The sequence below is a fragment of the Hyperoodon ampullatus genome (genome assembly GCF_949752795.1).
Source record: "Hyperoodon ampullatus genome assembly, chromosome: 10".
In the NCBI taxonomy this organism is placed as follows: domain Eukaryota; kingdom Metazoa; phylum Chordata; class Mammalia; order Artiodactyla; family Ziphiidae; genus Hyperoodon; species Hyperoodon ampullatus.
This window is the reverse complement of record NC_136923.1, coordinates 75,147,258-75,157,441: the sequence shown is the minus strand read 5'-3', so window position 1 is coordinate 75,157,441 and position 10,184 is coordinate 75,147,258. Positions and strand designations below refer to the sequence as shown.

The following is a 10,184-nucleotide window of genomic DNA, read 5'->3' as shown; positions in this document are numbered from 1 at the left end:
GTTCTCGAAGCTTCGGGGGCTGAAGATGCGGGGGAGGGGGCCGAACGGCATGCAGGGAGAGCAGCGAGCCCACCAGGCTGAGGTCATTCTAATGACTCTTGGCACCACGTGTCTCTAGGGTCCTCACCTCCTGCACCCAGGCTCTGCCGCAGACCCCCTGAATTTCCTTAGCAAGCCGTACATGTTACCCCGTTTAAAGAACAAGGGACCTGGGCCACAGAGGATAGATGGCTCGCGCAAGATGACACAACTGGTACTTGGCAGGCCCAAAATGGAATCCTAGGCTCTGAATCTGAACCATCACCCAACCCGTAGGAAGGCATGGGAGTGAGTAGCTGTCATGAGCAGAAGCCCCTGCTTTGTGGGGTCTTGCTGACTCATTTAGCACTTGCCCGGCTGTCTGGAGCCGGAACGCCAGGGGCTGACTGGCAGGGAGCACCAGGACCGCCGAGGCTGTGAGGGGCTCTAGTGAGCACATGCTCTCCCAGAGGCGACCCGTGCAGGAAGCCAGGTCGGGCAGAGATGAGCTGGAGAAGCCAAGCTGCTACAAAGGCCCCTGATGCGTTGGGGGGCGGAGCAGGGGGAACGCCGGCTCTGCCCATCTCCACACTCACTGCCGACCTGCCCCAAGAACCAGCCTGGCCCCTCTTCCTCAGACTGCCACTCTTCCAGTGTGTCAGGACTTGGGTTTCAGGCGGGGCCTGCCGGCCACAGCTGGGCTGTCTCTTTAAGGTGACTCTGCACTTCTCTGCTCACATCCATTTTGAATCCCTATCAGAGTCTAACATTCTGAGGATAATTTTCCCAATAACTGGGGGTTTCCTGTCAAGCACCTGCCCCCATCATACTGCCCCCCACCATACTCTTTCCATTTTTACCCCAAAGAATACAAACACAAGTATATTGCAATTCATCCGTTATACCCGACGCTTCACTTCTATTTTTAAGGACGACTGCTAATTTTACTGGGGCTCTTAGCTTTTCAAAAGTTTGAAGCTGCAACAATTCACCATATAAGATTAAACAAGAGGGAAATTTGTGTTGCAGTGGCAGCCACCCCAGGGAATACAGCAGCCTAATATACACAGACCACCCCTTGGGGCAGAAACGCCGCACGGAAGGAAGGTGACGACCAGCACAAGTTCAGCCCTTGCCCACCTTACAGGAAGCAAAGTGCTAGGAGGAAAGGTGGTGAGGCCCCAGAGCGGCCTGCCTCCCACATTCGGTGTTGTCAGCAGAGCGCCCACCTGTGGCCGGGGACTATCACTGCAGTTGGGTCGGCAGGAGTTACTTTTCCTAAGCCCCCAGAGCTCCCCATTCTCAGGTGAGGACACTGAGGGTATGAGTGAAACGAGGGAGACTCATATTTTCTGGCATTTGCATTAGAAAAAAATTTGGAAAAAAGAGTCCACTCATTTTCTTCATCAATTTCAGTTCAGAAATATGTGACTGTAATCTAAATGTTTGTCCTTCAAGCCATTGCTGGAGTTGTGAGAAACCTACTTAACACCCATCTGTATCTTGTGGGAACAGGCACTGAAATGAGTGCTACCACACAGCTGGAGTCTGGCCTGTGAAGACTGTGAGGCTGGACAAGCAGATGCAAGGAAGCAAACATCATCGAGTACCTCTGGGAGCTTAAAGAGTGAAAACATAGAATGTAGACCCAAACCTGAAAAACATGACAGTCTGGTTAACTGGAGTAAGAGCATAGTCACAGTTACAAAAGTTCTGAGGTGCAGAGGGAGAAGGAATTGTAGAAACTGGCTGTTGCTGGTGGTGGTAATCAGGAAATGTTTGGCGTGCCCCAGGGAGAGACCCGCCTGTGATTAAATGTGTTTTCAGATTATTCTGCGGCCGTGTGTGGGATGGGCTGCAGGAGACCTGGCAGGAGTCCTGAAAGGCCAGGCAGGAGGCAAGAAGGGACTCAGGGAAGAAGCACAGGGTCCCTGAGGGGCTGTGGTGCTGAGGAAGGAACACAGTAGGACTCTCGGAAGTTGAGATGGAGTGAGAGGGAGCAGAGCAAGGGTGCAGTTTTCTCTCGGCCTCGCGGCCAAAGGGCACCGCGGGGACGAGAGAACACTCGGGGCACCCTTTGCTTTTGAAACTGATAGGAAAGGAACACCTTGTTTCCCACCAACCTCAGATTCTGTACCCTGGTTTGGCGTGTACCCTGGGGTATTTCTGTGGACTCCAGTTCCCCCTATGATGATATATTTAACTCCCCTGTTAGGACTTCAGAGCTCATCAAAAGCCCTTAAAAATGTGCTAACAGCCCTTAATGAAGCCTGAAGCCTTCAATTAAACTGTCAGAAATAAAGCCCTGACAGCAGCGCCAAGGGCGTGGGGCATGGGGGCAGTGGCAGCTCAGAGGCCAGAGCTCTGGTTTCACTTCCTATCTGGAAAAGCCCTTTTTGAGAAGGGGGACCCAGCAGTATGGCCCCGTCCAACGACGCCTCTCATGGTCCCGAGCCACCGCACACCTCCCTTGGCCAAAGTTTGGGAAGAGAAAGGGGGCCCAGCTTCCCTGAGGACACACAGGCCCCTTGTTCGCCAAGAAGTCTGCCTTGACTTCGGTGTCAGGGCCGAGTGCCAGGCAGGGCAGAACCCTTGGGCTGCAGCCTCTTCCTGCTGGGAGTGTGGGAGTGCAGCCAGGAGCTTGGGGGGACAGGGTGGTGGAGCTGGTCATTTGTAGAGAACTCAGCCCCCGGGCTGCGGGGTGAGGACAGAGTGGAGGGGGTGACCGTGATGACAAAAGAAAGATGGGGCACTGTCTCCACCCCCAGGCCTATGAAAGAAGGGGTGAACCGGCAAAGGAAAATGGCCTTTCTCCGACTCGGCCAACAGTCTGGGTGTCCTGGCTCCAGGCCTGTCCGTCCTCTGCGGCCCCAGCAGGAGGTACTGTAGTCACTCTGAGACTAAGAGGACCAACACCCACCCCCACCCCCCGTCTTGGACCCTGGCCCAGTGCTGGCCAAGGCCCATCTGGGTCAGGCTCATCCCCCCCAGACTCAGACTGCCATCCCTCCAGCCTCTCCAGGGCATGAAGCCATGGCTGGAGCACACAGGGAGCCATGGAGGGGGAAAAAAAAAAAAAAAAAAAAAGTTTATTTAATCAGAGAGCCTTTGAAGGCACCTGGTTTGAGTGTAAAAAAAAAAAGGCAGTAAAATGGCAACTGTACAGGGTTCCTGATGGGCAAGAACATGGAGAGGTGGGGGGAAGAGGCACGTGGGGAGAAGGGGGCAGAAATATCAGATAAGACTTCAGAACAAGCAGTCCTGACCCCTAGCCACCCCTGGTACAGGCAAACAGATAGACACATGACACACACTCTCTGAGACTAGGAGCCTCTGCTGCTCTGCCAGGCAGGGATCAATCAGAGCCAAGTGCGAGGGTGGGGGGGGCACATGAGCAGACACAGAGGCCGTGTCCCCTCCCTCAACTCTGACCCTCAGGCCCACAGTGTCCCCACCGTCCATCCTCAGAGGCTCTCTCCTCCAGGCCTGGATGCTGGGCCCGGCACAGGCCGTGAGACAGCAGAAGTCAGCTAGAAGAGAAAACCTCCAGAGGTCCCCTGCCCATCCCTGAAGGAAAAGGAAGGCAGGAGCAGGCGGCCAGTGCCATCCTTCCGTCCATCCTCGGTCACACGATTGCCCGGAACAGGAAGGAGAAGACAGCCCCCAGCGCCAGGCCCAGAGACAGAAAGAAGGCCATGATGGCTCCAGCTGTCTCTGCCTCGGCTGGCTTCACTTTCCTAAAGGAGGGAGGGCGAGCCTACCTTAGGATGGCCCCTACCCCAGCTCCACCCAGAGCATCTAATTCTGCTTACCCACCTGTCGTACGTCCCCTCTTGGGGGGATGTGTACTGGGGCTGTCTCTACCTTTCCCTGGGAGCCGCTCCCTCACCCGACCCCTCTCCCACCCACGACTGCCTGGGACCCTAGGGCCAGCGGGCTCCTCTCTCAGCCTGGAAACCCTGAGCTCCAGGATCGGGAATCTTCTTTTGCCCTCTCTCCCTCTATTGAGTGTCCCCCACTGGAGCACTAGCCCCCTCCTAAGACCACCACACTCCCCACTCACTTGGGCCCAAAGCACATGCAGAGACTGGCGAGATAGCCGTTGGAGAAGGCGAAGGCAGCCATGAAGAAGATGAACCAGGCATCGTGCTCGAAGACCACAGCCAGGCTGTGGCGGGGATGGACGTTACACAGCAGCAGCAGGGGCACGAAGGCCAGCCGGGCCAGCACCAGGATCGGCAGCCAGTGGCTGTCCTTCCCAGGCTGCGGAGACCAGGCAGTGTCTCAGTCAGGCTGCGCCAGCCCCCAGGGCACACCCAGGCCCCCAGGGCTCCAACCAAGGCCCCCAGAGCTCCATTTGGGGCCCCTCAGGATCTGAATTGAAATCTCAAAGCCTAGTTACCCTTCAGGGGTACTGACTGGGAGGGGGCATGATAGAGCCTTCTAGAGTGCTGGCCATGTTCTACATCTTGACCTGGGTGGTGCTTATCAGGGGGGTGTGTATGTTTACTTGTGTGCGTATATACAGTCATTAAGCTGTACACCTACAACTTGTACACCTTACTATACGTAGATTGTGTCTTGGTTTTTAAAAAAGCATGGTCGCCTTTCCCCCATACTTTCTTGGTTCCCTCTCTGGGCCTCAGGCTGGACTCTCCCCTCTCACAGGGTCTTGGTGCCCGCCCTTCCTTCACTTACCCACATGGTGAAGGCTGTGAGGCTACGGCCCAGCCAGTCAAAGATATTGAAAGTCAAGAAACAGGACACAGGAATGAAGTAGTCTCCTGGAAGAGAAAGAGTAGATTAGGGAATGGTTAGCAGGTCCAAGAGAGGCAGAATCTACAACCCTGACCCTCACTGGGACTCAGTTCTCCCAGCTGTAAGATGGAGATGCTTCCAGCTCAGGGAAGGGCAAATGGACCAGGAGAGTCTGGCTGGGGAGACAGCAGTCGAGGCTCCCCTCCCCTGGAGTCCTAGCCCTGCTGGAGCCCCTATCCTTCCCCATCCTGGGAACCCATGGGGTCCTCACTCCAGGCGCTGGTGCCCGCAATGCTGGACTTGACCTCAGCAGCCACGGCAGGAAACATCCCAATAGTGATGGTGAAGACGAAGCAGACGGAGAGAGCCGGGACTAAGATCTGGAGGAAAGGGACTCAGGTCTGTGTCTTCATGGTGGTTGTGCATCATTAAAGAACCAAGATTCCCCAACACACACACACACACACACACACACACACACACACACACGCACAGAGGTCTGTGTCCTCATGGTGGTTGTGCATCATTAAAGAACCAAGATTCCCCAACACACACACACACACACACACACACACACACACACACACACACACACACGAGAATCCAGGAAAGTGGCCAGTCTCCACGCAGAAAGGGAGGGGATGGGGTCTTCCCAGGTGGTCCAGTGCGTAAGACTCCACGCTCCCAATGCAGGGGGCCCGGGTTCCATCCCTGGTCAGGGAACTAGATCCCGCATGCACGCTGCAACTAAGAAGCCTGCATGATGCAACAAAGATCCCAAGTGCCACAACTAAGACCCGGAGCAGCCAAAATAAATAAATAATTAATTTAAAAAAAAAAAAAAAAAAAGGGAGAGGATGGGCAGTGCCGGGAAGGGGGAGGGTGGGGTGGGGAAAGGAACAAAAGGAGAGAAAGAGGGTGAGGGGTAGAAGGCAGGATGCCCAAGCCCCACATACATTTCGGAGGATGGCGCAGACAGAGTGGCTTTCGTTGGCGGGCTGAGAGTTGGGGGCTGAAACTCCAGCCTCCTCTTGGCCTGCTTTTGATTCCTCTCCTGGGGGGTGACAGGTTGTGCAAGGATCTTCAAGTTGTGGGAAGGACAGGGCAAAAGATGACACAATCCCCAAAAGGGCTGGGGTCAGCTGGGGGTGGACATACCCTTAACCAGTGCACAGCCGCGCCCTGACACTTAGCCCGACGGCCTTCGAACTCCCACTGTGCAAGTCCCCTGACCTCTCCCAGGAGCCTCAGGTCAGGTTACGCCCTGTCCAAGAATCTGAAATTGCTTCCCAATGTCCTCAGGCATTCGAGGCCACCCAGGATCTCCCCCCAGCTTCTCTATCCCAGCCCCTATTTACTATTGTTAACCCTCACCCCACCCCTGGTCCCTCTCGCCTCTGGCAGCATGCTCATTCTTGCCCTCAGCTCATGCTGCCTCCCTGCTGGGCAGACTGTCCTCCACCCCAGCTTCCTCAGGCTCTTCAGACCTTTGCTAATGAGGTCCAGCTTGGTCTCCTGCTCCCCGGGCCCTTCGAGCTTGAGTTGCTGGTAATAGCGGTAGAATTCCTATCAAGTGAGGGAGACCAGGAAGGTGGATTCAGAAGCAGAATCTCCAGAATTTCCACCTCCCCCAGGTTTCATACCCAGAACACCCTTGATCTGGAGTCCTGGACCCGCCCTAGACCCCAAACCCGGTGTTCTCCAAGAGCTCACCAGCCTCGGCAGGCTCAGATAACAGGCGATCGTCAAAATGATAACCCCACAGGCTGTGATAAAATAGCCGAAGGCACTTTCCGACAGCTCCGAGCCACCTGGGGTGGAGGGTGTCATCGATCAGAGACAGGCCCCGTCCCCTTCTCCCCACAACAACCAGGGCGACAGGCGGACAGATGGCGAGACTTACTGGCGATGGCGCAGATCATGGCCACAGAGGCAAAGAAGCCTGCCAGGCCCTGACCACTCATGATGGGGGCTGTGTAGCTGGCGGGCAGGAGGCCGGCCAGGCCAAACAGGCTGCCCTGCAGGATGGCACCGAACGCTGGGGAACAGGGTGGGCATCAGCAGGGGAGGGAGGAGCCGGGTGGGTGGCCGGGGCCCCTGTAATTCCTGCTTTACTCCCAGTAAGTCTTGACGCTGAGCAGCCCTTTTCTCCCCACTCCCAGGGCCTCCTCTCCCACACCTGGTCCATGCCCGCTCAGGCTTCTGAATCCTGACCACCCAGAGGGAGGAAGAGATTTCTCTCTGGCCAACTGTGGGTGTGAAAGAAAGGGGCAGGTATGTGGGAAGTTCTCTGCCCCAGGTCCCCACCCAGCCCCGCTTACAGTTAATGAGCATGATCTTGATCATGGTGATGACAAAGAAGGGCGGAGCATCCAGGGGCACCTTCACCAGGATGGCAGTGATCAGGAACACCAACAGGATGGCCACCAGGCTGCCCAGGATCCGCACAGACTGGGGGATCCTGCCAGAGAGGCCACGATGGCAGAGACGGGTGGTAAAGCCAGGGGCTCAGCCCAGGGAGGGCAGGAGGCAGTGAGGGGTCAGGGTGGGGGCCCAGGCACTCACCTCTGATGCAGGAAGGAGTTGAGGCAGGTGAACAGCAGTAGGGGCAGCATGGCACATAAGGTCATGACGTTGTTGAAGATGGCGCTGAGATAGTTCCGCTCTGGCAAGGGTGCTGAGGGGCTGGCCGAAGCCTGGATGTCCTTGCTCGGTTCAGCAGGGACCAAGGACGCATTCTGGGACATGTCCAGGCGGTTTGTGAAATACTGTGAGGGTTGCACAGAGGAGTGTTAGAACCTCTCTCCCCGTGCCCACAGCACAGATCCAGGCCCTACGTGCCCAGTGGACATGCCCCCGGAAGCCCATCCCACACATCTCACCGCAGTGGCTGTCATGAAAAAATTCCAGGGTAGCAGCGTCCCCAGACCCAGCGTAAAGAAGATAAGCCAGACGGCTTTGTACCTGGGGATGGAAGGGGAAAGTGAGGCCAGGTGACTCACCATCCCACCCTCCTTCCCAAATCAAACCTGGGGCAGCCCCCTCCCCTTCTATCTCTCCAGCTGTCCCAGGGCACAGGGCATGCATCCTCCCATTTGTGTATGTGGAGGGAGAGGTGGCCTGGGATGGGGGAGAGGGCACAGATGAGTCCCGAGAGGGAAGGGGACCAGGGACATAGGACCGAAGGGCATGGCCAAAAGGACCATTCTCAGCCCCAAAGACTCAGGGGACACTGCAGGCTTGGGAACCAGTGTGACCCACACATCCGGAGGTGGTTTTGGAAATCCTGCTAAAGGCTAGGGGTGGGAGGGTGAGTGAGAAAGCAAACACAAGTCTTCCACCCCCGCCAGGCAGGCTGGAAGTGATTACACTGTCAGGGCAGGGCCGTGTGGCTCTCCAAAGAGGATTCTGAGGCCAGGAAACTCCCAGACCATTCTGGATCTAGGAGGGCAGGCAGGCAGGGAGCCTTGGGACATCTGGGAAGTGAGGGAGCTGTTTTTTCCTGGCCTAGACAGAACCAGCTTTGTAGGTTGCACCACGTAGGAGAGGCCAGGAGGGACCAGGCCACTGGACATCATCTGGGCCCCAGAGTGTAAATAAGCACCACCCAGCCTGGGCCAGGTCACTGCCCCAAGCCCTACACCTCAGGGCCTGTCTGGGATGGGACAGCTTTCCCCAGACAGCCCTGGGCCCGCCCACTGTGGTCTCCAGATGTGTCTGCCATACTTTCCCCAGAGCCCACACCTGCTTTCTTCACAGAGCTGGCAGGGACAAGCCCAAGGCAATGAGCAGATGGGTCTAGCCAGAGCGCAGGGCCTGGCCGCACCAGGTGGAGGCCTGGGTAAGCACCCCAAGTGGGCAGGTCTGAGCCCTGACAAGTGCAGCTCCCCCATCTCCCTCATATATTCCCCACCTTGAGGAAGAGAGGTGAAGCCTTGATCGAGAGGCCCAAAGGAAGGGAGAATTCCCAGCCAAGGTCCCACAGGACAGAGGGCCAGAGTGGGGCTGGGTGAGTGCCACAAGGCCAATGGAGAAGGGGAAGGGGTTCAGAGAGCTGCCACCAGGTGGGGGTGCTGGGATAGGGCGGCAGGCAGCCTGGGAACAAAAGACACCGGGGAGGGAACCAACCAAACAGCTTGGGGCCTGTACTTACTATGTGTCCTTAAATTCCCTCCCACCCAAGTAAACCTCACATCTCTTTTACAGGTGGGAGATGGTTTCAGAGAGATAAAGCTAAGTGCCCAAGGTCCCACAGCTAGAAGTGGCCTAGTTCCATGGCCTTTGGCACAGGGGGACAGGATGGGCAGGGGAGCGGTGATGGGATTGGGGGGCCTGGGTGGAAGGCTGTTTTGGACCCCAGGCACGGCTTCATCAACTTTTTGGGGGCCTAGACTCCTGGGAGAACTTGCATCCAGCTACAACCTCTTCCCCCAAAACACACATGCATGATCATGGATGCAGGTCTAACTGGAGGGAACTCCTAGGCTCCCGAGGTGGGGAAGTGAAAGGGAGGTCAGAGTGAGGATCAGGGTGAGGCAGAGGCCAGCCCTGCCAGCCGGCCAGCTCAGAAATGAGGCGTGCTGCCAGATGTCTCCCCACGGTGGTGGCAGGAGCTGGAAGCTGCTGAAGAGTGACACTGGAAACTCTGACAGGCCAGGGAGGGGCTGCTGCCCACCACCCTGGGCCTCACCGGAGACACCCCCATCAGCACCCAGCCACAGCACGAAGGGCCCCCACCCCTGATACAGACCTGACTCATAGCTACCTCATAGCTGGAAGGCCCGTCAGTGGTGGCAACCCCAACTTCCAAAGGATATGGCACCCAGCCTCCTGGAGACCCCTTTCCACTCCCCTGGATTCACAGCCCAGGTCCCCCAGTACCTGTCCTGAGGCTGGTGACTGGTTGTCATGGTGATGGCGTTCTTGGTTATGCCTGGCTGATAGCTTCCTCCCTCCGGTGCTTGCTGGGGGCAGAAGCAGTGTGAGGTCCTGTCTTGGCCCTGCTTCCCCACAGGCCTCTGCAGACTCTTGGTTGGGGGGTGAGGAGGGCAGGGCGGACAGAACGGGCAGGCTGAAGAGTCCAGAAGGCCCCACTCCCGGCCCTGCCTCTCAGGACTGCTCCCTCTGACCCCTTGGGCCTGGCCCGCTGGGCCCCCCTGCCTGCTCAGGCTCTACCTGGCTCCCGGCCTGGCCTGGCCACTGCCGCCGCTATTTTTATCCAGCAGTTGAAGCAGTTTGTAAGCAAGGAAACAGGAGGGTGGAGAGCAGGAGGGAAGGAGGAGGAGGTATGGTTGAGAGGGAGAGAACAGTTAAAGGCAGGGGAGACAGCGGGAGGGGTCAGGGACAGTGATGACAATGGAAGTGGGGACAGAAGGAGGGAAACAGAAAGGAGATAAGAGCGAGAGGAT

The 10,184-nt window shown here is 57.1% G+C and overlaps 1 protein-coding gene across 2 annotated transcripts; it reads right to left on the bottom strand.

Annotated features, from left to right (window-relative positions):
- Window positions 1-3,374: 3,374 nt before the first annotated feature.
- Window positions 3,375-9,701, bottom strand: SLC29A1 (solute carrier family 29 member 1 (Augustine blood group)). 2 transcript variants are annotated; one of them, XM_079712437.1, is made up of 12 exons: window positions 9,658-9,701; window positions 7,659-7,740; window positions 7,342-7,544; window positions 7,098-7,237; window positions 6,680-6,814; window positions 6,490-6,587; window positions 6,264-6,342; window positions 5,733-5,857; window positions 5,048-5,156; window positions 4,717-4,802; window positions 4,082-4,281; window positions 3,375-3,755 (listed from the first exon to the last, which is right to left on the bottom strand). In XM_079712437.1, exons 1-12 carry the CDS (start codon window positions 9,684-9,686, stop codon window positions 3,644-3,646), a joined length of 1,398 nt encoding a protein of 465 aa, XP_079568563.1. In that variant the 5' UTR covers window positions 9,687-9,701; the 3' UTR covers window positions 3,375-3,643. The 2 variants fall into 2 exon arrangements, with proteins under 2 accessions (XP_079568563.1, XP_079568564.1); XM_079712438.1 differs by having other exon boundaries at window positions 5,733-5,830.
- Between the last annotated feature and the right edge of the window lie 483 nt (window positions 9,702-10,184).

What these genes read in the sequence shown, in the direction of transcription:
- SLC29A1 (XM_079712437.1), bottom strand. Translation starts at nt 9,686, where the DNA reads ATGACAACCAGTCACCAGCCTCAGGACAG. An exon ending in CATGATCTGCGCCATCGCCA is followed by an intron (nt 6,588 to 6,679) that starts GTAAGTCTCGCC and finishes CCTCCACCCCAG; the next exon opens with GTGGCTCGGAGCTGTCGGAA. An exon ending in TCACAGCCTTCACCATGTGG is followed by an intron (nt 4,282 to 4,716) that starts GTAAGTGAAGGA and finishes TGGTCTCCGCAG; the next exon opens with CCTGGGAAGGACAGCCACTG.